This window comes from Molothrus ater, chromosome 3 (assembly GCF_012460135.2).
Source record: "Molothrus ater isolate BHLD 08-10-18 breed brown headed cowbird chromosome 3, BPBGC_Mater_1.1, whole genome shotgun sequence".
Lineage (NCBI taxonomy): Eukaryota > Metazoa > Chordata > Aves > Passeriformes > Icteridae > Molothrus > Molothrus ater.
In genome coordinates this window covers 56,828,708-56,855,714 of record NC_050480.2, presented here as the reverse complement: position 1 = coordinate 56,855,714, position 27,007 = coordinate 56,828,708, and the positions used below count along the sequence as shown (strand labels likewise).

At 44.3% G+C, this 27,007-nt stretch overlaps 3 protein-coding genes and 1 non-coding gene across 4 annotated transcripts; 2 read left to right on the top strand and 2 right to left on the bottom strand.

Annotated features, from left to right (window-relative positions):
* Positions 1-943: 943 nt before the first annotated feature.
* Positions 944-12,399, bottom strand: PNLDC1 (PARN like ribonuclease domain containing exonuclease 1). The gene is made up of 19 exons (XM_036381327.2): positions 12,324-12,399; positions 11,809-11,866; positions 11,619-11,692; positions 10,665-10,698; positions 10,417-10,540; positions 9,700-9,788; positions 9,330-9,436; positions 7,881-7,960; positions 6,742-6,879; positions 6,081-6,150; positions 5,743-5,828; positions 5,464-5,519; positions 4,332-4,399; positions 3,476-3,529; positions 3,218-3,260; positions 2,578-2,677; positions 1,953-2,128; positions 1,687-1,785; positions 944-1,145 (listed from the first exon to the last, which is right to left on the bottom strand). Exons 1-19 carry the CDS (start codon positions 12,397-12,399, stop codon positions 1,079-1,081), a joined length of 1,599 nt encoding a protein of 532 aa, XP_036237220.1. The 3' UTR covers positions 944-1,078.
* A 1,072-nt stretch (positions 12,400-13,471) lies between these two features.
* On the bottom strand, positions 13,472-16,937 carry MRPL18 (mitochondrial ribosomal protein L18). The gene is made up of 4 exons (XM_036381422.2): positions 16,789-16,937; positions 16,164-16,344; positions 13,933-14,167; positions 13,472-13,674 (listed from the first exon to the last, which is right to left on the bottom strand). The coding sequence occupies exons 1-4, from the start codon at positions 16,838-16,840 to the stop codon at positions 13,603-13,605; spliced, it is 540 nt and encodes a 179-aa protein (XP_036237315.1). The 5' UTR covers positions 16,841-16,937; the 3' UTR covers positions 13,472-13,602.
* A 1,394-nt stretch (positions 16,938-18,331) lies between these two features.
* Positions 18,332-26,884, top strand: TCP1 (t-complex 1). Its single transcript, XM_036379688.2, has 12 exons — positions 18,332-18,479; positions 20,036-20,121; positions 20,862-20,990; positions 21,342-21,439; positions 21,754-21,864; positions 22,514-22,695; positions 23,279-23,405; positions 23,737-23,912; positions 24,625-24,748; positions 25,657-25,849; positions 26,163-26,326; positions 26,580-26,884. The coding sequence occupies exons 1-12, from the start codon at positions 18,407-18,409 to the stop codon at positions 26,794-26,796; spliced, it is 1,680 nt and encodes a 559-aa protein (XP_036235581.1). The 5' UTR covers positions 18,332-18,406; the 3' UTR covers positions 26,797-26,884.
* Positions 19,325-19,460, top strand: LOC118685777 (small nucleolar RNA SNORA29). The gene has a single exon (XR_004980034.1). It is a non-coding gene; the product is annotated as a small nucleolar RNA SNORA29 (small nucleolar RNA).
* Positions 26,885-27,007: the final 123 nt, after the last annotated feature.

Sequence of the window (27,007 nt, the reverse complement as noted above, 5' to 3'; positions counted from 1 at the left end):
GTCTTGTTTGTGACACAAGAGCTGTAAACCACAGCTGTGCAGAGCTCAAGAACCACATGTGAAGATGTGCAGCCCTCCTCCCCTCAAGAGCAGCAGAGAGCACGTGATCCTCAGGCACACCGCAGGGCTGTGCTGCTGCCTTCAGGTCCGCTGCAGCAGCTCCCACGTCACAGTCAATTAAGGCACATTCTGCCTATTAGGTGAGCATGGGCCCCATCCAATTAAGTCTGACTAATGACATCTAAGAACCATTATATGGAAACCCTGGATCAACAGGTTCTTTTTAAGAAGAGGAGAGTAATTAAAAAAAAAATCTCTGAATACCAAATTCCCTGGATTGACAAATACTCCAGCTCTATCAAGAGAAACTGATCCACAAAGCATGTCTCATGCTTCTTTGGACAAAAGACTGCTCACATGCTGAGCACTAGAAGCAAACAGAAATGTGTGCTGACTCACCTGACCTCTGTACACTCCACAAACTGGAACCTGATAAATTCCACTTATCTGTGTCAAACCTCAGCTACACTGTCACTGAAAATACCAGTGCATGATACTGCAGTGACAGCACTGCAAATTATTTACTATTCCCCAGAATCTGTCATGAGCCCCAAGAGTGGTTTCTCCATCAACTCTGCCCATTTTCATTTGGTAAACAATGACATTTCCCCTGCTTTACAACTGAAGCTAAAAATAGCATCTTTTATTTCAGAACTTCCTGAACTTTATCAGAAATGTGTTTTATGCAGCAAGCACTGGCACTGGGAACAAACTGAGGGAATGAATAGCTGTGAAGAACCTACACAGGACCAAAGAAAATTAGGCATTGAAACAATCATCTCCCCCTTCAGGAGGGGATGATGCTTTGAGCAGATTACAAAATACCACGAATTGCAAAGCAACACACACCCTTTAAAAAACAGATTTCCAAGAAAACAATTCAAAGAGTATTAATTTTCTGGGTTTTTTCCTGTTCTTTTTTTTCCTCATTTTATTGAATGAAAGAAAACAAAATGGACAAACACAAGAAATAAGATCAGTGTTCCTCTCATCTCATCTCTACAGTAGTCCTTTAGAGTCAACAGCTGCGAGCTCCTCCAAGCACAAAGGCCAAGAGAGACCACAGTGCCACAATACCAGAGATTCTAAGAGACAAGAATAATAAAATGCTGTTAGGCTACTTATATGTATGGCTTAATTTTTTGTTTATTAAGAGCTTAGATTCTTTTTCAGACCATGTCAAGGCAGAAATTCACCCTTCATGAGCATCACTGTCACCATCTCACAAGAGGAGTGCACTTTGAATCTTGAATTCTCTCCCACTGCCAAGCTTTCAACTCAGTTGTAGAAAAAAACCCACATCCATCCCACACCTAAGATTCTGCCTCCCTCTCACCAAGCTTATTAGCGGTGGTGCTACAGCTCAGTAAGATTACAACCTCCCTGCTGTGACAGCACATCCATAGTTTTGTGCTATCCTCGGGGAAACATTCCTGGGTTAACCAAGAGCAAGATTAAAGTCCAGTAGCCCAGGGCTGAAAGCCCACGAGCAGCCACCCAGCACCTGCTCCCGAGTCCCCTGCTCCTCCGAGGGCTGGCAGAAGGACACTGCAAACACGAGGCAGGCTGCTGCTGTGCCAGGGCCTCGGACCTGAAAGGAATGCTTCCCCCGCCCCCGCAACTCACTGCAGCAGGCAGTTCACGCTCGGCGAGTGCCTCCAGTGGCGATAGACGGAGACCTGCAGGTGAGGGTGGTGCCTGTAATCCCGCAGGACGTGCCTGACCCTGCAATGAAAGCACGGCTTGAGCTCAGCCCGCAGGCCGCTTACAGCACCCCACAGCTCAGGGCAGTAATTTCTATCCAAGAGCTGTCACAGCAGAGAGAGGGTGGGACATAGGCCTGGATCAGAGGAAGAGAGGACACTGAAAGTTAAGACTTTCTAATCACTTACTGCTTGTATTTATTGGAGAGCAGAATGAACTGGTTCTTTGAAAGCCGTCTGACATCAAAGCGACAACGAGCCTTAAACTCTTGGTAGATCTGTCCCTCGGTCAGCCCTGGCCAGCCTCGGACATGAACAACCAAGGCAGGGGGATGGCGGCAAGGAGAATCTTCCCCAGAAAAATTCTGGAAAATGTACAGTATTGAGACATACCTGAATTTGCAAATACTATAGAGCCACTATTAATATAATAATGAAATATGCAGAACATGACAAATAAATGACAGGTTGTGTAATATTGCTGTTTGTGTAACATTAATTTTGTTTTGCCCCAAGATTCATCTAAATATTGTCATAAAAGCAAATTGTCACAACTACCATGGAGAAACTACCCGAGAAAGAGTAATGTAAACTGGCTAATGCCATCTTACAGAATAACAACATAAATATAGTGCAAAGCAGAAATTCAACTCATTGGCCATTTCAAAAGGTTGACTGCATCACTTGTACAATGACAATTTCTGCCAAGGTGGGCCCCAGCACCAGTGGATTCCTCTCCTCAAAGGAAGCTGTCAAGCAGGCTGCTAACCTATGCACCCCACAAACAGGTCACAGACCTGCAATTCATACGCACAATGCTTGAAACACCACCTCGGATGAAATTCACTTTGTTCACGTGCTCAGCCAACACGGCGAGGTACTGCGAGAAAGAAGGCTCAGCCTCCACTGCAGCACTAAATCAGAAAACAAAAGAGAACAAAGTTTTGTTTCTCCAGTACTGCACTGCTACACAGTCCAAGCTCTTCAACTAGTGACAGAATAGATATTTCAGATCTTAGTATCTTCCTACAGAAGTCAAAAAGCTGCAAGAAAAGGGAACGGAACTTAACTGAAGGCACCGATTCACACAGATTTCAAAAAAGGAAACTAATGGAAAATTATTTGACCCTTACCCAAGTGAACTGAACTTGAGAGAGCTTGTTCAAGAACAAAGAAGTCACAATGTCATTTCCCAACCTCTGAGCCATCACATGGCCCCTGATTTCATTTTTAAAATGTCAGCTTTGACATAAAACTTTGACATAAATACTACTTTCAGATTTATAAAATAAAAATCAAATTAGGACATGACATTTCCAATAACACTTTCTTTTGTCCAAAAGGAAGACCAGTCTGAGAAACAAAAAGTCAGACAGAGCAAACAGAAGACTGTTTTCCATAGGAAAAACATCCCTTGTAATGCAATTTTCAGTCAACACTTAAACATTACTCACTCTGTGGATCTGCACAGTAGCAAATGAGCTGACATCAGAAGAACTAGAGAAAGGAATAATGAGGTGGCATTAGAAGAAAGCTAGAGAAACACAGCTAAATACATAGAAAGCAAAAATGCATTGAAGTGCAGCTAAGTTACTAAGAGCAACAGACAGTATATAAACAAATATTTCTTAGCATCAAATAGATCTAGAGAGAAGGAAAAGATTGCCAAATCCCAACACGACCTCTGAAGGAGTTTTTAAGAAGCATTTTACCTGAACCACAGAGAAATGCATCATAGCCTGCCTCATGAGGAAATTTCTTCTCGGCTGTAAGTGTCCAACAAAATCAGGAAGAAGTAAACAAATCTAGCATGCTGTGAAAACTACTACGCTGCAGAATCCTAATTCATGAGATCTGCTATTCTGAAGGTTCTTTTCCCCCTCCCCTCAACTCTGTTTCCTTTCTCACCCTGAAAACTTGACACTCAGTAAAAAGGCTGTGCTTCTAACAAGCATTTTAAAACACAGAAAAAGAAGCAGCAGTTACATGAATGCCTGAAAAGCTTAGCAAGATGCACATTGAAAAAATTTAACTTTTATGAAAGTCTAAGCCAAACTGTGTTGTCTCTGTTATTGGTGGTATGGGAACCATTTCAAACTCAGGAGGCCCTGTGCTGCAGGACACGATGCTGCCAGGAGAAGCCAGGAAACATCTGCCTCACAGCCAGTATCACACCATGATCCTGGACCAGCCACCAAGCTCCGGCTACTTTGCCATTAGCTCCTTCCACCTTCCCTTCTAAGACAGCTGTTCCCCACCTCCCCTTGCCCCTTCCAAGGGCTCCTCACTTCACAGTCCAAGTCAGGTTCAGTTCAGCCCAACACAGTGTAAATGCTGTCTGTACCAGCAGCATGAGGCAAACCTGCCCTGCATTTCCCTCAGCAGCTACCAGGGACATGCAGAACTTGGGAGTCCAGGCTCTGGGTCTGAACAAAAATCTGTATCAGCAGCTCTGGGCAAATTCAGCAGACCCACTGGCATTCCTTCATCCTTTGTATGTGGTCACCCAGAGAGTGCAACAAACCTCTTTTGATCTTCCTTACTCTGAAGATTTGCTTAAGAACATACCGTATCTTGAGCAGCCACTTGCAAGAGCTATAACAGGGCACGGTGGACCTTTGGGATTCAGGTTGCTGCTGAAGACAAGTGGATGTGTGATATTTTTGTCTTTTCTCAGTATGTTAGAGAAAAGTTACTGTTCTCTAGTGACCTGTAGCTTCATTTCAGAAAAAAGCTACTGGAGACTTTAAAGTGAACTTTGATAGGCCTCCAGGAAAAGGCTAAAATACTTACTTGAGTACTATCTTCTCAAGTAAGTATTTTCAAAATATCAGTTTTCTTCCTGAAAACTAACTCCTAAATCCTTTCTTAGTCTCTTCCCTCACTCAAAACTTATAAGCAGCAAATTTGTTCTAATTGCATACAAAACAAAAAAGTGAGCAGAATTAAAACTGCAGGGAAAGAGGTTTACTAGATGGTTCTATTTGAATGGGGAACCCTGGAGGTTAAACAGATATCCCTGAAATGACTGAAATAAAACAATGAACAATCAAGCAGAATATGCAGTCTGAAATTGCTAATAAACAAACTCTCAGAATCCCAATACTGTTTAAAAAAAAATATTAATTTTGCATCTCCTTCTTGGGACTAGGGGGTAACGGGAAACAGGCAAAATTTTCCTTTCTTTAGCAAAATTGACATGCAAAAAAAATTAATTCACAAAAGAAGTGTGAAGTAAGTCTCCTGCCACATCATGACTATGCTCATGAGGTACATCATCTACTCATGTGCTCCATCTGAACATTGTCTTAGTTACTGCTTTGGGCTCAGTGCAGCCCTCTCTTAGGACAGGCATTTGAAATTAGGATGTATTTTCACCAAGAACTGCATCTTACTCATTTCAGAACATGGCATAAGCAACATAATTCTCAAGCTGAGTGTACAGTTGTATGCAAACCAAATTTGTGACCAATGAAATAAGGGCAATTCAATGAGAGAAGTGACTCAGAACAAATAATTTACTACACAATTCCTTTATAAGAAAGATGTGCAAATCCTTTGCTCTTAAATTTAGAAAGACAAGGATCCAACTGAAAGCATTTGAGAGGAGGGAAAGTACGAACATGGGATATGGCTGACTGTGAAATATCTTTCCAAAGAAGACCAGGGATTGCTGAAAGCTCTATTGGCCACCACTTACCTGCACAAAACTGCATATGCCTCCACAAGACTAGATACTCGAGGAAACAGACATTTCTATAAAAGAAGAATGTATTAGAAAACCAACCACAACAAACCTTATGGTGAGTTCAATTACTTACATTGCCAATTTGTTAAATGAGATCTAAAATTAGAACTTCCCAAGGCAACACTGAGAACTGTTTGCAGTTCTGTTATCACAGGGCACTGAGGAAAGATATCCTCTCTCTTGGGTGAAACACAAGTTAAAATGTCAAACAAAAAAACCTGTGCATCTCACCTTCTGCACAGATTTTGTTACAGTCTTGGTGTCTATGATGACAGGAAACAGGTTGTGAATGTTCCTTTTAAACTCCTCATAGCTTTCTGAAAGCAAAGCACATGTGGAGAAAGGCATCAGGAAACTGAGGAAAATCCCATGCAACCACAAAGTAATAGGAAAGAGAAGTGACAGCAGGCAATGATGCTCTCTTCAGCATTTAGAACTCAGAAGAGGCAACCAGCCCAGCTGCTGGCTAAGCCCTGCAGGTGTCTGTGGTGGCAAACTGCCACTGCACCTCCTGTTCCACCCCCAGTGCAAAGGCAGCAGCCCAGGACAGCAGCTACACACAGCAGTACCTGGGAGGGGCCTGTAGAACTTGTCGTGAAGGTGCATAAGGTCCATAAGCATGTTGTGTCCCACCAGGGGCTACAGGAGGAATATAAACATAACAGCCCATTGGAGCACATTTCTGAAGAGAGCTCAGAGGTAAACACAGGCACACTCAACAGCTGTAACCCTTTCATCCAGGAGACAACATCCACACACACTCACACAGGAGTCATTCGGGCAGCAAGGCTCACTGGAGAACTACTGCCTTCAAGAAATCACGCTTGTGGACCCTCTGAGAACCTATTGTCTCAGCAGCATTCTATTTTCAGTGGAGCTAAGTGGATTCAGGCTTCAGCTGAACAAGGTTCCAGCCATCAGATTTATATGCTTACTTGCAAGGGCAGGGATGGTCTTTGCTGCACATCACCCATAGTCCTCTAAAGCTGAAATCCATCTGATAAGCTGCATACAGAACGTAAGAATTTCCACACAAAGTCAGACCAATGGCCCACATGGTCCAATAAACTGGTCTGACGCATACTGGAAAGCACAGCTTGCCCAAAAGGCAATAATCTGCTCATCTTTCTTTGATGGTGACTCAAACTGTAACATTAGGGTTTTAATATTGCATTTAACACAGCAAAATTAAAAGAGATGAAAAATGAGAGCAAGGTTAAGGCATTTTACCTTCTTGACTTTAACAAGTATTTGGAAGAGGTTGGTGAAGCCCCGGGCAGACAGGAGAATGAGCTTTTTCTGACAGTGGTCATAAGAAGAGTTCTCCAGAAGCTGACGATGCTCTGGACTCACTTTTTTCACCATTACCTGAAAAGAACAGTCACTGAGTATCTCAGCCTCCCATGTTAGTTGTATGTACATTGCTTACTGGGGGTCAGTAATGCTGAGGTCAAGTTCAGCTTCAAGGCACTGAAGGACTGAAAAACTGCATTCCCTGGGACCTTGGGACTGTCTCACTTCTATATGGAGATCAGTGTTCCAGTAACTAAACAGGCCTGCTCAAAGTGAGTCTTAATTGTGCTTCTCTACTCAAGAGGACAATTCCTACCAAAGGGCTTTTCTGAGCACAAATTAACCTAATTCAATTTAACTTGATGGTAAGTTCATATGTAAGTTGATATGGTAAGTTCATAGTAGCAAAATCCCAGAAACAAACAGCAATCATACAAGCAGAGTCACCAAAGGCAATTCTTCAGATGAGAAGGCTGAGTAAATCTGACATTCTGGAGGCACTGGTTATCAGACATAAGCAGGACTAATGCAAAAAAAAAAAGATTCCTGTAAGCTAATTCTAAGCAACTGACTGATATCATAGCCATAACCCATAGTCTGAGAAGTCTACAACCATAGTTTTACTACAGAAAATATTGTACTGAATGTAAAATACCAGTAGTAAATAGCAAAACAGCAAATCACAGAGTAAAAGTCTTCAAGGCAGCTTCATGGCAGGAGTTAGCAAAGGAAAACCACAGAAAATGCTAAAACTGTATATTCCTATGGAAGTATTGAAGGAGGGACTTTATTAAGTCTGAAGACACAGAGAGGGTGCCTCCAGAAGTGCTCCAAGGACAAGTACTTCTATTTAAAAGGATTTTGGGGTTACAGGACAAACAGAAACCAGAGTTACTCAGTTTTCTGTATCCCTTTTCTTAGGATCCCACAATCTACATTTCCTTTGTCATTGTCTTCTTCTGCTCCTTGACCCTATCATTAAAAGTACAAGAAACATTTCAGAGTCCTGCAAGAATGCCAGTCCTATCTGCCCAGAGAGAAATTCTCTTTTCAAAAGGTCCACATTTCCATCTCACCTTCTTGTCTCCAAGAGGCTCTGTCCAAACATTTTCAAGAGCCTGCCTCAGAACCAGCTGAACTTCAATCACATGATAGCCTATGACACACAAAAAAAGGCAATATAAGCTTCAGAGGTGCAGAGAAGCCCATTAAGGAAAATACACCATTCCTCTAGACAGACAGACTGACATGTCTCTCCCGCAACATATAGAAAATATTCCTCAACATATGATCCTGGTACATTACCACACACAATGACTGAAAGAAAACAAAACAAACAAAAAACATAGACACACACACACACAGCGGAAAGAAAACAACAACAAGAAAACAACAACAACCACAAACCCACAGAAATAAACAAAACACAAAAAAAAACCCCCAAAAATCACATTTGCAGTGAAAATTTCAGGCAAATGAGCTTTTGTAAGGACACGGAGGAAAGGAAAAAACTAACTGAAGAGGGAGGAAGGCTACTACTCTGAAAAAGACACTCTCTGGTTTGGGACAGTTTCAGTTTCAGAGCAACAGACCCAGAAGCCAATCACACAAAGGGTACCAATGCATTTTTCCCCCCAGCTGACAAGGAACTAACCCAGTCCTCTTCTGAACAGCATTAAAAGAGACACCTGAATCAGTCTTCTTGCTTACTTAAATAAATGTCTTTCTTATCACAGGTACTCACCAGTGCCAGACTCTATTAAAATATCAGTATTATATCTAGCTGAAAAAGCAGATAAAAATCACAGCACAGTTTCCACCCCTCCTATTGCATACTCTGCAAAAACTCAACACACAAAGCCTTGAATACTCTGTTCTTCCTAACCTTTTCCATATTATACTCCCTGACCTAGAAGATGAAGTTTTGGGCTCTGTGAGTAAACCTACAAATTATTCCCTGCAAATATTCTCTGTTCTTCAAGTCAGCACAGAAGTTCCTCAGCTCTGCTACAGTGCTCCCAAAACCTAACACAGGGGTAAGTGACCTGTTTATTCCCACTTTCATATATGTGTCTCTATGGGGCTCCCTGTTGCTCCAACGAGAGGGACTCAACTCTGAAAGGAGGGGAAGAAAATAAAAAAAACCCAAATCACCCAGGATTTAAAGCATCTAAAATGTTATCCTGATTCAGAGTAACTACTAATTCTCCAGCTGCTGCTCAGAAGAACAACAAAATGGAAGCTAATTACAACAAAGCATGCTCCAAACGTCCAGACATCCATATCTGCTTCAGAAAGACCCAGCACCCCAAGAGAGCAGAGTAGAAGAGGCCAGAGATGAACTCCTGACAGGAGGTGAAGTATAAACTGGGGAAAAGAGTTGTAAAGGCAGGATAGGCACTGGTGCTTTCCCTCTCAACAGAGCAATTTAACAGAAGAAAGGACAGCTATAGCCCCAGAGGTTCACAAAAAATGATGAAGCCACTCAGAGCCCACAGGCACCTAAGAGAGGCACTGTTTCATACCACTCAGATCCTGCAGAATCATAGTATCCTCTTCCTTTGCTGCAGCTATCCAAGTGGTCACTTCATCAATAGCTTTCTTCAGGACATCCCTGTCAGCATTACTGGTGCTGGATGAGGGAAAAGAGGCAATGTGAGAAATGCTCTTTACAGATGAAGCCTTGTGCCTTGCTGTAGGAATGCAAAAGCTTCATTTCCCAATGTGCACCCAATTCTCCACATAATATCCTGAGATCTCAATTCTCCTTCAGACACCATGGCATGCTGGAACAGCTGGCAGCGAGCTGTTCAGCCTGACAGGTTTCAGTATTCCTACAAAATGTGATCTGAGTGAAGCTGAGCCATGAGCACAGTACTGAGGAGAAGTGCTCACCTGCAGACTTTCCAGGTACCTGCTAAGAGGTGCTGCCTAAGGATCTTCTCCTGTACCTCATTCATGTACGGGATTCCATCTTTGAGGAACTGAGGGGAGAGAAAATGCCAGGTTGGTTACATTCCCCTGGATTTTCTCACAGCACATTAGAGAATTAGCAGATTAGTCAGGACAAACAAACTGTAGGCAATCCAACAGGTATTGAAGAAAGAAAAGGATATTTGTCAACTGTAATCAGCTTTTTTGCTCTTCTTTTACTTTTCCTTTAATAAGATGCTTCCAAGAGTCAAGAAGTCAGATGGTTCCTGCCCAGAATTGCAAAACAGTACTCTTATGGGATAACAGAGTCTGAATTTTATGGGAATTGTGACAATGTGTAAGATGCTGGTAAACTGATACTTCTGCACCTTCATGGATAGTAAAGACACCCACCAGGGTTTGTTTAGCAAATCCGTAACTCACCAAATATAAGGTTCTGGGTTTTTTTTTGAGGCAGGAGAATCTGTCTGATGTTGACAAGGATGTGGTTATTGCCTTTACATTAGTTCAGAAAAAACAGCACTCACTACCCCTGTTGGTAACAAACTGCATGATGCATTCATACTTTAGGAAGATGCTATTTACCCCAGAAACATTAACATTTAGGGATACTAATCTGATTTCTTCTGCAGTTGCAGAGATTTCCTCTGTTCTGCATTTCTGGAAGAGATTACATACCTTGTTGTAGTCAAAGCCATAATGAGACAGGAACTGAATACTAGATGCAGAGAGGGTGAATTCAACATCCTTTATTCCCAGTGTTGAGGGAAAGAGAAAAAAGTTATATGAATGCACCACATACCTAAAATGAAAAGAAAAATATCTCTAGAAGATAATTACAAGAAATAACTCCGCCCAAAGGGAATTATGTATAAGATTTTTACTGCACTATCCTCATTGTAACACAAAACTGCTTTTTGACTTACTTGTTTGAATTTTCTTTTGAGAATATTGCCAGCCCTGCAAGAAAGAAACCTCTGTTGAGATGGCAGCGTTTAGCTGGATGTCTACTGACCGCCTGCAAATGAGATGAGGGATGTGGGGAGCCCCTCAAGAAATACATGCTTTCCATTCAGGAATGTCACTGTGCCAATCCTAGCAGCAACTGCCAGGCCACTCCCTGGATTCCTGAGAGCTGAACAGGACCAGCTTTCACTGCTATGTGGGAAAATGAGTCAAATCTGAATTAAACAACAAACAGACTGAGCAATGGCGAGAGGTGAGGTGGTGATGAGTCCCTGACTGTGCATACACAGATGAGTCTGTGGGACCAACTACACTACAATAGTGTTTGGAACAAGCTGGGCACCACAGAGGACTGAAACATGGGTTCTCAGGTTTTTTTTTTCTTCTGTTAATCCCTAAAAGGCACATGAAGATCTTACATACCCCAAGACTTTCAACAATATTTCAAACTGTTTTCAAGCTTGCTTCATGACTCCTTACTGGTTCTTAACTGCCAATAGCTCTCCTCCACAGGCCCTTTCTCATGCTGATTTGTTATTTTAAGAATAACAGAAATAGCAGCCTTCATTTTCCTCATAGTGCACTGTATCGAATGACACAGCTTTGAACGGGAGCTGCCGTCATACGCTTCTTGTTTGCATCCTCTGATTTAAAAGCTTCGTATTTTTAAATGTGACCTTTAAATATGGTCAACTTTAGACCCGTAAAAACAATATAGCCCACCTGACTTTATTTATTAAAAAGCTGATAGTGTTAAACTTCGGGGGTGGGGGGGGGGGGGGGGACCCAACAAGCAAACGTCTCTGGAATGAGTGAATTAATGCCAGAGGCACCTGCAGGACGCTCCTGTTAGCAAAAGGCCAGTTACCCGTAGGACGGCGGGACATCACTTTCCGTGTCAGAGCCGCACTTACCGAGCTGAACCAGGGTGAAGCGCTGAACACTCTGCCTGGCCTTCACATACCGCTCCGCAGGGGAGTCAAACAGGCTGGGAACAAAACCAGAATTGGGGAGAGGGGACACAAGAAGGGCTGCTATGTACAGGTTGTTCTCACAGGGCTAGAACAACAAGTCTCCCTCACATTTCAAGTCCAAGAGCTTTACCTCGGCTCGTTGTTTTGTAGGGAAGTTGAATGCAAACCAGTAAACTCCACATCAAGGGCTGTTGAAGTGGAAAGAACACAAGAAAATCTGAATTCGACGCACCACCAGGACGGGGGTCTCTAACACTTCTCTTCACCGTAACCTTTGTCAAACCACAGGAAGCCGGCTCAAGAGAAAAAGCTGTGGGGCTCCAGCTGCCTCATTCCTGAGGCAGGATGAGGCAGGGACACCTCCCCCACGCCCCTCAGGAGGGGCCCGCCTCACCCTGTGCTGTGTTCGTGCCCACACCCCGAACCCCAACACCCCTGGCCCCCAGCCGGCCGAGCCGAGGCCAGCACCGCGCCTGGAGTTCCCTTTCCCGTTTGAATCCCCGCGCCTCAGTGCTCGCTGTTGTGGGCGCAGCAGCGCCATTATCGGCTGCGATACCCCTCAGTGCCCAGGTCCCCACGTCAGGCAGGGGCCCTGAGGGGCCGAGGGCAGCACTGGGGGCCAGACGAGACGCCCTCGACGCTCACCCACGAATGCGGCGCGGAGGATGCGGCGCCGGAGGCGCGGCAGGCACTGGGCAAAGCCCTCGGCGCCCACCTCCATCGCCGCCCTCCCGCTGCCCGGCCCGGCCGGCGCGCCTGCGTGCCCGCCGCTGCCCCGGGGGGCGGGCCCGATCCGCGCCGAGGGACGGGAAAGGCAGCGCCGCGGGAGCCTCCAGCGTGACCCGAGCGCTGGGAACGAAGGACTGGGAGGTTTAGGCTGGGAGGTTTAGGCTGCGAAGCCTCTCCAGGCACAGCCCCCGCTCACAGGGAGCGCAGGGGCAGCTCCCACTGCGCGCCTGCCGGAAATCCAGATCGCTCAGGGGCTGTCACTGTCTGAGAGTTGCTATTATTATGAACCGACAACTCGGTAAAAATCTAGTAAAACAGTGGTTGTTTTTCATTATGTCTGAGGATTAAATAAAGATGCCAGAAGCGGGCCGGGCTCACCCCGCATGCTGCTGAATCCCGGCACAGACCCCTGGCATTCCCTTCTCCTGCCCCAGAGCACGCACACACAAGGCAGCAGGCACAGCACCGGGACACAGTGGCACTGCCCAGGCTGGCCTCCTGAACTTGCCTGTCAGAGGGTTCCAACACAGTTTCTGTGGGGATTTCACAGCCTGGTCGTAGTTGGGAGCTCTGCCGAGCCATCAGGCAGAAACGCTGACAGCACCAGCCTGTGCGAAGCAGCGGACACACACACAAGGGGAGAATGGGGCTTCTTATTCCCTACAGCACAAATTTCTGCAGCTTCCCTTGTAGACCTATCCATGTGGTTAAGCAGTTAGAAGAGTCTCAGGATTGCAAGAAAGGTGCAAAGATGAGTTGGGGGAGTTTAATATTTTCACTAAGACTTTGCACATCTTTATCACTTTATCACAGTTCTAAACATTAGTGTAATGTCTACACTTTGCTAGGTTAGACTGGCAGTATACAGGGATCAAATATCAAAGCATTTCCAGAGTTCAGGCTGGAACAAACAAAATCAAATATTAAAAATAAAAAAATATTTTTAAAACATTATAATGTTTTAACATTAACATTAATAAATTTTGTCAAGTTGAACTATGGTAAGTTGATTCTAGCATTAAAGGTGTTGATCATTTTAGAATAAAGAAAATGACACACTCCTATCCATTTGAAAATATTTTATTATAAGATGACACATTCCAACTTTTTCCAGCTCTGGACCTTCCCTTTGCCAGTACACAAACCTAAAGAAGTGATCCTTGTTCCTCGGAAAGTCTTCCCAACAATCTCCATTTTACCGGTAGATTCTTCTTGGTTCATGAAGAACAACACCACCCTCCTTCACAGCTTTCTCAAATTCCTGGATCTTGTTTAAAAGACAGACACAAATAAATACATAAGAAAGCCAGCAGGACTTAAATATCAGTGGGAACATGTTATATGGAGGGGCAGAGGTTAACAGCCTCATGGAAGCATAATATCAGGAACTGCAGCTTGTCTAAGCCCTTCTGAGTGTTGCAAGGAGGGACTGTCAAGCTACATAAGTAAATTAAAGGTAAAGAGAAGTAAAAGTAATGCCTAAAAAGGAAAGAAGGGCCAAAGGAATAAGTAGATGGGTACTTGCCGAGTCACAACGGTGTTCCCAGGGGATAATGGCTTTAAAGTTCACAAAGTTGATTCCTGCTTCCAAACAGCGCTGTGCCATGACACGGCCAAGGTTTCTGCATGCTGCTACTCCCTTGGGACTGTACAAGTGTCTCTTTATGGCCCACTCTCGGGTAGAGGCAGATACCACAACATCCCCGTTGGAGCGCTCGACAAAGGCTTCTACATAATGCTGCGTCCGCTCTAGCCGTAATCTGAGGGCAGGAAAGAAATAAAAGAGGATTATAATGTCTTTTCCAGAGAACAGGGTCAAATGCTTAAATTGCTTCCTTTATGAAATAAAATTGAGTGTATTAATATATTACATTATATTACGAGTTTTGCTCAGTAAGACACAAAACAGCAATCATGTTGGGAGGAAAGGGTTAAAAGTGGAAGAATATCAAGGAGGATTCTCTCAAGTGACCTTGCAGCTGGGAATGCCAAGTCCTGGAGAATAACATTGTGGGAAACCCCACATATTATGCCTACTGCTGTTTATCCTCTGACTGTTTTGAGAAGTAGAATCTCTGTATAGAGATAACATAGGTGTTCAAAGAGCCTTGGAGGCTCTCTCATGGACATGCTTGAGCTCCCTCTTTTGACAGACAGACCATCAAAGCTCAGAGATCATAGCATGAGGGTAAACCTAAATGCCCCTAATAAATGGGTGCCAACAGCAGGCTCACTACCTGCACAAACCAGGCCTAACAGTGCCTGCATTCCTGCCTGTGTCTCCGCCTGGGTGTTGCTTTGGGATCCTTCAATTAGCAAGGTAATGAAATTAAGTGTACTCTTTGCATTTCAGCCATAATTTTGTGGTCGTTCCAGCTGCCTGCCTGTGTCAACTCACACAACTCCTATTGCTAGCTCAGAAGAGTGAAATTCCAAGAGCAACTTCTCATCAGTTCCTCAGGGCCACAGTCCTATGTTGCCTCAGAGCAGTACCCACTCCAAACCAAGCAATGTACACCTGTTTGGTGTGGAACAGATATATATGAGGAGAACTGCTCCAACAGAAATGGAACTTTGTGGTCACTATGCAGTCCCTTAAAAGCTTGAGCTGACACAGCAGGTGTTGAGATCTGACACAGCAACTTGTTGAGATCTGCAAGTGGTCAGAAAGTACCCCATAAGTATCCACACATAACAGTAGAATATTTGTTAGGAGCAACTATTTCTTATTGCACTGCGATAGTATCGGCCTTCCTGGTATGAACAAACTGGATGGGGTGTAGTAAACCCCATAGATTTAGGAAAAGCACCATGGAGGATATGAACAATAGGAATGCTGAAACAGCAAAAGAAAATTCCTGTTTTCTTGTCCTCCACCCCTTAACCTACCTCTGTAACCCTATAAGGCAATGTCATGTTAACCCCTTACCCATTGGTCAAGCTTGGATCCTTTCCAACCCTATAAAAGAAGCATACTGTACCCCATTAGTGGAGAAAGAAGAAGAGCAGAGACCCTTCACGGACCTCCCCAAATAAAGCCATCTTCGTGGAACAGGCTGTGCCTTCTCCTTCTCCTCTCTCTCCGTCTGCTGCAGCCTCAAGCCCAGGGCACCACTACCTAGCAAGCAGGGCTGAAATCCTGAGAGCTTGCAATCACTATAGAGCTGATAATCACCATGCTTGCTAGATGGTAGCCCTGCGGCCTTGGCATGAGCGAGCTAGCTTCGGGCACCCGGTCCCTACCCAGGGACTGAGCTCCTGAGCCCTAGTGCTCTGCATTATGATAAGGCCAAATAAGAGGCTTTACTAATGGGGTTCTCCCACAAAATAAAGACTTTGAAATGCCAGCTTAAAATGAACTTATTTTCCAGAGGACAAGTAAATTAAAACAAAACAAAACCCACAAATTTAAAACAACCCTAAACAGACTATTATGGTGCCTCAAATAAAACCACGAAGCATGGTAAGCACAGGAGTTGAGAGAACGCAGAGTTAAAAAGCTGTTGCTTAAGCAACATTACCGTTGCCTTAACAATAGATGGAAAGATCTTGACTACATATGCTTTCACATACTACTAGTTCACTCCTCTCTGAACACAGAGGATGCCTACTGATAAAGAAACACTAATAGAGCAACCGAAAATACATGTTTTGTATGTAGGTTTCTGGGGTTTGTTTTGTTGTTTTTGTTTGGGTTTGGTTTTTTTTTTTTTTTCTTTTGGAGTCTTCATTTCTGGTAGTAACTTCCTGACTCACCTGTGCCAGAACTCACGCTTTGGCCATGTGGTCTTCCAGCCACGCTCCTTCCTAGCCAGGGCCATCTGCTCCAAGTTCCGAGGATTTCTGTTAGTGAAGTTTGGGGCAACAATCTCATTTTCACTTGTGTCCACTTCAGTCTCAGTTTTGAGTCTAGCTGTAGTTGATGCAAAACGAACACCTTGGGGGGGGAAAGCAGATAAAAAACACCAAAGATTAAAAAAACACGCAGTGCAGCCAGTAGAACGGATACAGTACAGAATGACACAACTTACAGAAGTCAGCAGGGCAGAATCATCTTGCTTTTATTTTTTAAGCACTTAACAGATGAACGACAAGACCTCAACCTGTTTCCCCAATTTATGAGGTGAACTGCAAGTCTACTAATGCCGTTTCTAAACTCGTATATAAGATACAAACTCACGCGTGACTAGGTCCAAAGCTTTACAAAACGCTGAAAGCGAAGTACACAAGAAATCAGACGCAGCGTTACCAAAGAACAAGGTATAAACCCTTCATCCTTGACACAGGAGCACCAAGACACCCGGCCGCCGGATGGCCCCGGGAGCGCGGGGGTCGCGGAGCTGCCGCCGGGAAAGGCCGGCACGGCGAGCCCTGGGCTTACCCGCTGCACGGAGCCCGGCGGCCGCCAGCAGCAGGCGGCTGCTCAGCGCCATGGGGAGCCGGAGCCGCCACGGCCCCGGGCGGTGGCACACCCCTGCCTCCGCTCAGGGACACCCGGGCGCCGCCATGCGCGAGGGGCGGCGCTTCCCGCGGAAGCGGCCGCGGGAATTCCGCCCGCTGACGGGTCAGGCGGAAGCGCCGAGCGCGGGGCCGGTGCCGCCCCGCCGGCGGAGCCGCCCCAGCTCCCCGGGGAGGGGCGCCTGTGCGGTACTCACGTCTCGTAAAACAGCAAAAAACACCGCTCCGGCTCGGGGGATCATATTTTAACTTTTGCCCGCGGAAAAAGAGCTTTAGGGAATGCCGGCCTTCGGGTCGGCTTTTCCTGGAAGGGGTGTAGGGAAGAGGGACCAAGGCGCGGAAAGGGAGTGGGTAAATAGCAAGAATAGGTGTTTCGGGAACTACCATAATCCTGTTTTAGGCTTCTTTTCAAGTGCTCCTGCTGCACACAGGTACAGCAAAGCTTCTCTGCCTTCCCAAAGCATCCTCCTGCCAGCATGACCGCGCAGGAACCTTACTTTGGAGCTGTGTTTAACTGCTGTAGTCCTGAAAATGCTTTTGAGTCATCTAAGAGCAAATTGTATTGAAAGGAGGATGAAGGTCTGGAGATCTCTTGGCACCACCTGGCAAGGGAGCTCTGGACACTGCCATAGGAGCCAGGTATAACTCTGGCAGTGGAGGTCACTCCTGGCCACACAAGGTACCTGTTTGTCGAAATTCAAGAAGCCTGTTCACATCATGTCCTACGAATTCATACATGCTTATCCTGAACCTTGCAGGTTCGCCATCTCCCCGAGGTTTTCCTCAGACTAGCAAGTTTTCCCCCCTATCCTACAAGCATCGTCACTTAACCTGGCCATTGAAAAGTGGTAGGATAACGGGAACAGTTACAGCTCAGAGACCTTCAAACCATACAATGTGTCATTATCAAGTGCAATCGCAGTCATGAGTCAGGGTAATTCTCATTAAAAATGTTCTGCCTAAAGTATCAGCTTGAATCTCAGTTTCTCCAGGAAGCAAGTCTTCAGCTTCTTCACCTTTTGGCATCTCAGAACCCGAGATTGGTCTCGGAATTTGCAGCCTTCCCCAGACTCGGGGTACCGTCCCGAGCAATGGGTAACGTGTTTGAGAAGGGCAGTTATGGCGCCGCATGCCGAGGTCCCCACTTTGGGAAGCTGGGTCTGTCCCAGCGCAGGGCAGCGGGCTCTATGCGCGCGCCCATCCCTTACCCCACCACCGGCGGCGGCGGCACTCCCCGCGCCTGCGCGCCCAGGCCCGCGACACCTTCTAGAAGCTCGTGGAAGCGCCCCAGCCCTGCCCCGTCTCGCGGCGCCTTTGTTCAGCGGCGCCCGCCAATCGCGGCTCGAGGCCGGGCGGCGCCGCGCCCTGGGATTGGGCAGGCTCGGGATATGGCCCCGCCCCCCGCGGGGCGTGCCCCGCCCCACCGCCCCCGCGCGCAGCGGGGCGCGTTCCCAGCGTGCCTCGCGCCGCCCCGGCCATCCCGCCTCTCCGCGCCCTCCCGTCCGTTCCCTGTGCGTGTGGCGCCGCGCCCGGGCGGCAAGATGTCGACGATGGAGGGGCCCCTGGCCGTGTTCGGCGAGCGGACCAGCGGTGACACGGTCCGCACGCAAAACGGTGAGGGCGGCCCGCCCGGCGAGGGCCAGGGGAGCGGGGGGAGAAGGGAGGGGCAGCAAGGAGCGAACATGGCGCGGCCATGGTCACCCCTGCCATGTGCTCACCCGCCCCGCTCTGCCCGGGAACTGCCGCCCCTCTCGAGAGATTCCTTCGGTCCGGGCCGCTGCTCCCTGCAGGGAGGGAGCAAATGGAGGATGGAGGGGGAGAGGCAGGCGGCAGAGGAGCGCACGCCTTCCCGCGCCGCTTCCAGGAGTCTGAGTGGCGACCCCGCGTTCCCCTCCCTCCGTCCGTCCCTTGGTAGCAGCGAACACCGGGCCGCGGCGGCTGCTGCTGCTGCTGCACGGAGGCCGCTCTGCCCCGTCCCGGCCGCGTAGGGCCTGAGGCTGCAAGGCCTGCGGGGAATTCTGCAGGGGAGGGGGCAACTGGGGAGGGTCCCCGCCGCCCAGCACAGGGAATAAATAACCTGCTTCGGAAAGTGGGGACCACCTTCCAAATGCGTGTCTGTAACTGCGCTTCTCAAACACGTTACCCATTGCTCAGGATTGAACCCCAAGTCCTGGGGGAAGGCTGCAAATTTCGAGATCAATCTCAGATTCTGAGTAGACAAAAGACAAAGGAAGAAGCCAAAACTTGCTTCCCAATCAAACTGAGATTATTTCCTGTAGCTCTGATGGTACTTTAGGCAACTACTTAAAATTTACGAGCCTTGCTTTAATTCACGGGCGAGATTCCACGTGATAGTGGCACCTTTGGTACAACGTTATTTCTTCCAGAAAGCTGACATTAATCATTGTAAGCAAAATAAATTGTGTTGTTTGTAGTTATCTGTTGTCCGAGTTATAACTCTTCCCATTTAACTACCACTTTTTCAATTTCTAGATTAAGTGGCTATGCTTGTGGGATAGAGAAAAACTTGCCATGGTCTGAAGGAAAAGGTTGATTGTATCTTTTTCCTATATGAAGATGGCAGAACAACCTTTAAACGAGTCAGTGTTTTAGAGGCTTTGTGTTTTAGTAGTGACTCAAAAGTCACTTTTGAGTGACTTAGTTGCAGAAGTAAATGTTTTGTTTCAGTCACAGGCCTGATAAGGACCAAAAGATGTTTTATTGATTGATGTGTGGTGATACTGTTGTTCTCTGTCTGCCCAGAACTGAGGACTAAGTGCGAGTGAAGTCTCGTGGCACAGCTTGCTGCAGCCAAAAGCAGCAGTGCTACCAACCACTCCTGATCTAACACCACTGCTCCTCTGACCTCAGTCCTGTCCTCCATCTTACCGAGACAGCAGAGAAACCATTCTTTTTCTGGTCAGTCAGCTTAGCTAAACCAGCCAGAAGGGAAGAGTGAGGTTTGGCACAGATTGTATTTTTTTAGTAGCAGCAAGCCTAGCAAAGTAAGGTAAAGCCTCAGGTTAGATAGGCTGAAATGTTATGCTAGATTAGATCACTTGTCACATTCCAGATCTGTTGGTTCTTGGCACTGTTTCTTACAAACCTGAGAATCATCCTAAAGCTGGGAAGATAAAACTTTTTTTTATTTACTTCTTTCATGTATTCAGTTACTGCTGCATCTGCTATTGCCAATATTGTGAAGAGTTCTCTTGGGCCAGTTGGTCTGGATAAGATGTTGGTGGATGATATTGGGGTAAGTAATGTTACTTCAGCAAGTGTCAGGAGGGCTTGTATTCCTGTGTAAAAGTGCTCCCACTTAGTGGGCTTCATAGGCCTAATGTGCATGTACCTGTTTTATCCTGAGAAGGGTAGGAGAACTGTGGTAAAACTGAGTATTGTGTAATGTGTGTACATCGTTTTAGTTTCATCTGTTGTGGTGGTAATGTATGTGTTACAGTTACTTAATTTCTGTAGGTAAGTCCTTGTAACCACTTAAAATATGGATCAGACTGCAAGAAGAGAGTTTCACCATTTAAGTCAGGTTTAACAGGTGCTGACCTGTATATCCTGGTCTCCACATAAGGAGAAATAAAAAAAAAATTCAAGTAATTCATAACCAACTTTTAAGCAGTATTTTGTATTTTAAAGTATTTCAGGCAATTGAAGAAAGTTTGTCATTTTCCAGGCTGATGTAATAAAATACTGTTTTGGAGGGAAGTCGTTGCATGACTACTTATCCAGTATTTGCAAAATGTTTGATGAGTTTCTGTACCATAGAGGCTTTTCAAAAGAAGGGGCAGATTCTGCACTGGTAACATTTCTGTTGCTAGAATGGAACTCCACGCTAAAAAGAAGCAGGAAAATTTTGTTATAAATAGTTATTTTATGGGCAATTGGAAATAATAATTTCTTTTTGTATGAACATTACGAAGCGTAGCAGTGAAAGTGTAATAGAAATATACCTGATATGCACATTTGATTTCTGAAAATTAGGACGTGACAATTACTAATGATGGTGCGACCATTCTGAAACTGCTGGAAGTGGAACATCCTGCTGCAAAAGTCCTTTGTGAGTTGGCAGACCTGCAGGACAAAGAAGTTGGTGATGGGACCACCTCAGTGGTAGGTAACAAATTTTACAGGCAGATATATCGAACTTTGCGTAGTTTCCATATGCAAAGTGGTGCTCCAGAAGGGATTTAGTTCACTTCTGTTTCATTATTGATTTTTCCTATCTTGAAGGTTGGTCATAAAGGCTGAATTTAGGTTTTTAATTTTTAACAACTGCTAGAAGTGAAGTATGAACACGGGTACCGAGTGTTGAAAATTTGCCTGAGACTTTAGGTACCTTGGTGGGGGTTGGAATTAGGTAGCTCTCACCTCACATCAGAAATTAGTTTTAGTTCTGTGGTGCACAAAGTAGTTACTTTGCTTGTGTGGAATGCACATATTTCGTGTTTGTATTTCAAACAGGTAATTATTGCTGCAGAACTTCTCAAAAACGCAGATGAGCTGGTGAAACAAAAGATTCATCCTACCTCCATTATTGGTGGATACAGGCTTGCCTGCAAGTAAGAAACTGATACAGTTGAATTTCAGCATTTTGTGCCTGCATTAATACAGACTTATTGGCACCAAGTGGAATATGGTGATTTGTTGCAGGAGGGCTGGGATTTTGGTTGGTTTGGGTTGGATTTGTCTTGTGGGTTTTCTTTTTTTCTAATTGTATTTCATAATCATGTAAAGGAATGACAGCCGTGCTTAGAGAGCAATTGATTTTATCCCTTTGTTATTTGAGGTAACATTTAGAAGAGCTGAAAACATGTAAGTTTTTGTCCTTTTGTGGGGGTGGTTCTTTACTTGTATATTTGTCTTTATTTTACAGGGAAGCTGTTCGCTACATCAATGAAAATCTTGTTATTAACACAGATGAGTTGGGCAGGGAGTGCCTAATTAATGCTGCTAAAACATCAATGTCCTCAAAAATCATAGGAGTGTATCCTTTAAATTGATCAAGTGAGTGAAGTGGGAGTGGTTGATTAGGGAGCTTCAGTAGCGAGGCTAGAGTATCCTTGGCAGCAGTTTTTATGAGCATGACACAGTATTGAAGCTGTTGTGGTTATAACAGGAATTTTACAGGTATTGTGACATTTAAATCTGGGTCGGCACATCATGATAGCCTTTAAAGCATATTGTTTCCTAAGAATTGCTTTGCTTGTTAGGGAGATGAGTTAAAGAGTTGTGTGAGTAGAAGAATGTGTTACAGAAGTACCTGGGAGTGAATCAGAGGAAAGAAAGTTGAATTTTACTCCATGGGCACAGAAAAACCTGCATTTTTACCTTTTATGCAGACTGACCATAGGATACGTATTTTTCTTTAGCAACAAAAGGTACGTAAAATGCAGGTTTCATACTAGTCTGTCATAATTTCCTACCAGCGTTTCAGCTTTTGGAATGACTCTTTCCTTTAAGACAATGGTAAGGAGAGCTAGCACTTATATGCCTTTCTGAAGCTCTTTTTTTGGAAACTTAGTTTTGGCACTGTCATTTATTTCTGTCATGGTTTGTTTTGGGTTTGTTTTATTTTTTCCCCTTAAGCATAACAGTAGTTTCCTTCTTCAGTTTTAACCTTAACAGCCTCTCAGTGATGGCGATTTCTTTGCTAACATGGTGGTGGATGCTGCCCTGGCAGTTAAATACACAGACCAGAAGGGTCAGGCTCGGTACCCCATCAACTCGGTCAATGTCCTGAAGGCCCACGGCCGCAGCCAGAAGGAGAGCATTCTCGTCAACGGCTACGCGCTCAACTGCGTCGTGGGCTCTCAGGGTAAGCACAGCCTGCCTTCCAGAAATCCTCCATCTCACCTCAGTCCTCTCCGTCTTTCTGCATTGCTCTCCTTACTGGCTGTGCTCAGTGCAAATCATGTGGGTTTTCAGTTCCAGAACAATTAAACAGGAACACAAAATACCGCACTTCACCAGTGCTTCTTAGACTAGAGCCTGCCAGCTAGCAATGATCCACAAAGTGTTGGTGAGTTGCCGGAGTTTCCCTGGATCAGTGTCAGCATTGTGCTCTGGTGGAACTTCAACGCTTCCCTTGTGGGCAGCCACTGCCAGGTTTGTGGGGAGCTGTTCCATTTAGCAGAGCTGTGCTGTGATTAGGTGACTTAGAGGATGTGAGACCAATAGGTCAGATTGTCATGGTCATGCACATTTTGGGGACAGGGTATGTCAAAAAGTAACACAGGAAAGTCTCAGCATTTTTCTGCAGTAGGGCAGAACTGAAGGTGGAGAAGCAAACAGTAGGAATCTGAAATGTGAAAGTAATGCTAATTTTAATCTCTAATGCTGACTTGATGTTCTGTTAAATCGATTTGACGAAATCCTTCTTGCTTATTTTTCCTCATCAGGTATGACCAAGAGAATAGTTAATGCAAAGATTGCATGCCTTGACTTCAGCCTGCAGAAAGCAAAAATGAAGCTTGGTGTTCAGGTTGTTATCTCAGACCCTGAGAAGCTGGACCAGATAAGGCAGAGGTGTGTGGAAGTTTGAATAACTGAGGCAGTGGGGTTTCACAAGCTTGATTTGGTGTCTTCAGTTGAGGTGGCTCAATTTAATTTTGGCTGAGTGCAAGAGGTAAAAAATGTTTTGAATGTTAACATTTCCCTCTAATACCAAATAGTAATGGAAGATGCCTTCACTTCTGGAGGCAGAACTAGTATTAAGTCAGTTTTCAAGAAATGCAAGTATGTTTGTGCAGTGATCCATTCATACAGAGCTCTGCATTAAGGTTTCATGAAGTTGGCTGACAGATGTGATGGTATATTTTATAATACCTTTTTATAACTTTGACATTAATCTTTGCAGAGAGTCAGATATTACCAAAGAAAGAATCCAGAAGATTCTGGCCACTGGTGCCAATGTGATTCTCACCACTGGAGGTATTGATGATATGTGTCTGAAATACTTTGTTGATGCTGGAGCTATGGCAGTACGAAGAGTCGTAAAAAAGGACCTTAAGCGGATTGCTAAGGCATCAGGAGGTATGCTTGTGTAAGAATAACTGGTTTATAAATTTATTCTTCAAAGTAGAAGCTGTTGTTAAGGTATTTCTTGACTCTTTTATAAATACAACTTCTTAACATTTAAAGTCAGGATGAGTAAAGCTGAGCCTTTTTAGCTTTACTGTCGCTTTTAAGTGACCTTTGTCAAAGTAATAGTATAGTAAAACTTGATTGTTGAAGATGTTCTGTGGTAGGAGAAGCAGCTGCCTGGCACTGTGAAGACTGGGCCTCTTGTGGAAATAGGAGCCATAATCTGTGTTTATTTAGAAGTCTTTATTATGCATGCATTCATAAGCCTCTGTTTAGACAGTTAAGGACATTGTTTAGATAGTTCAAGATGAATAAGGAACTCCTAAATCACTAAATCATACTTTCAAAAAAAAAAAATCTGGTCCTGTACATATTTTTATCTGTCAGTTCTTTAGTTTGGAAGAAAACTCTTTCATCGTGGTAAAGCATGGGAACTTGTACTGGCTGTGAAAAAAGAAGTGCTGTAAAAGTTGAACGAAAGGAGATATTTATCAGCTAGAAATACTGAATTGCTGCCTGAGAACTAGAAGTGTTTAAGAAAAATCTATTCAACACAGCTTTTATTTCTGCTTTTCTCTCTGTACACCTATTCAGGGAAGTGGGCAAAGGATGATGTGCAGGAAGTAAATGTTAACTTTGCTTTTTTGTTTGTTTGTTAAAGCAACCATATGTTCAACCCTTGCAAACCTTGAAGGTGAGGAGAGTTTTGAAGCATTAATGCTGGGACAGGCAGAGGAAGTGATTCAAGAGAGAATCTGTGATGATGAGCTGATTTTAATCAAGAAGTAAGGATCCTTTTAAAAATACTCAGTTTTGTTCTTTACTAAGTTTGAGATAAAATTGCATTTATTTACTTGATGCTATCTGAGTGGTTGGAGTAGTTATACACATAGGAAAATAGTTATACAGAAATCCAGTGCAAATTAGAGGTGAAAGTATCAGTATCTAGTCCTTTGCTGGAGCTGGATACATTACAGTATATGAGACAATCAGATTGCTAGGCAGTTTTTACTTAAATTTTTGTTTATAAACAAATGTTTCTAAACTGGCTTCCCTTTAGAGATGGTAAAGGGAAATAGGTACCATCTGAGTAATTTCATCTGAATAAAGAGGTGTGAGCTAAATCTTTCCATTTGTAGTGAAAGACAGTGTCTGCTTGTACTGCTGTCAGGTACCTGAAGACTTAAATATCAATTCATTACACAAGAACATACTTTGGATAATAACTTTTCCACTGCTTCAGTATCCCTTCTGCGTGTTTGTGTTCCTGTGGTGTCATTTGAGCATGAATGACACACCCTGCCCATAGCACTTGTGTGTCAGCTGTATGTGACAGCCTTTTCTGTAACATTGGCAGTCATTAACTTAGTTGAGGGCTGTGCAAAAGGGATCTTTCTTACTAAGTACGCTTTCCCCTCTTTGATGGGGAAATATCTTGTCATCTCACTTTGACAGGTAGCTTTCTTTAAAAGACTAAAATTCAAACTAGACGCATGCATGTTAGAAATTAAAATGGTGACTAAGTTACAATGTATGTATCCTGCAAGGGGGCATAATAATGTTAAGATTTTCTTTTAAATGTTGAAATAATGAGGCTCAACTGAACTTTGCTTCAGAAGAAAAAATTTACCAAGAAGAAGTTTAATCTAGGTTCCATCCAACACAGCTGACTTCTGATTCCTTTTCTTCCTAGTACAAAGGCTCGTACTTCAGCATCAATTATCTTGAGAGGAGCCAATGACTTCATGTGTGATGAAATGGAGCGATCTATACATGATGCTCTCTGTGTTGTCAAAAGGGTTTTGGAATCCAAGTCTGTTGTCCCAGGTGGTGGTGCTGTAGAGGCAGCACTTTCAATATATCTTGAAAATTATGCAACCAGCATGGTAAGTCTTGCACAAAGCAGCAGTGGTGTGTATGTGTTAAGACTTGCACCGTATATCTCCATGCATTTATTTTCATCTACTAGAAGTCATTTCTGTGGTTCATGAAAACATAATCATCTTACAGAATCTAAGATGGTTCTTTAAAATGGAGGATATTAGTTAATTCTCTCATAATTAGATTCTATGGTTTTTTTGACCCAAACACAGGTTTTGCATGTGAAAACCTGTACCTGTTAGTGCTTTTCTTGATTGTGGCTGTATTTTTTCCTCTCTTGTTGTAGTATCGGTCTAAAAACTTTTTTCCTCTTTCTAGGGATCACGTGAACAACTTGCAATAGCAGAATTTGCAAGATCCCTCTTAGTAATTCCAAATACATTGGCAGTAAATGCTGCTCAGGATGCCACAGATCTTGTTGCAAAGTTGAGAGCATTCCACAATGAGGCTCAAGTTAACCCAGATCGCAAAAATCTGAAATGGCAAGTATCTGTCTGGTATAAGGCTGGTAAAGTGATGTGGGTTGGTGACCTAGATGGAAAATTGTTCTCCCAGTTTACTGAACCATGGTTTGCATAGTAAAAAAAAAAAAAAAATGTCATCAGTGAACTCCTTTTCCCCTGCCCTTGAGTTGTGTGTATGTATTGCTGTAATGAAGCAGTAGCTACCCAGCATACTCCCAGCTGTATTTCTGCTGTTTCTCCCTCTCCATCTGACAGCATTCCTTCTTTGCAGGATTGGTCTTGACTTGATCAATGGAAAACCTCGTGATAACAAGCAAGCTGGCGTCTTTGAACCAACCATGGTCAAAACTAAGAGCCTCAAGTTTGCAACAGAAGCTGCAATTACTATTCTTCGAATTGATGATCTTATTAAACTGCACCCTGAAACTAAAGAAGAGAGAGGAGGGTGCTATGAGGATGCAGTTCAGTCTGGAGCACTTGAAGAATAACTTAGGCTTTATTTATGTTTGTTTCACTTACACTTCCCACTCTTATAACTAAAATGTTAATAAAACAAGTGGTTGAATGTTGCTGCTATTTTCTTGTGAACAAACTTAATTTTTGAAAGCAAGCTTGGTTCTTGCAGTGAGAATTTAGGCTCTCGAGTGTTAATAACTAGTGTGCCTGCAGTAACCACTGACCTCTTTGTCAAGTCAGTGC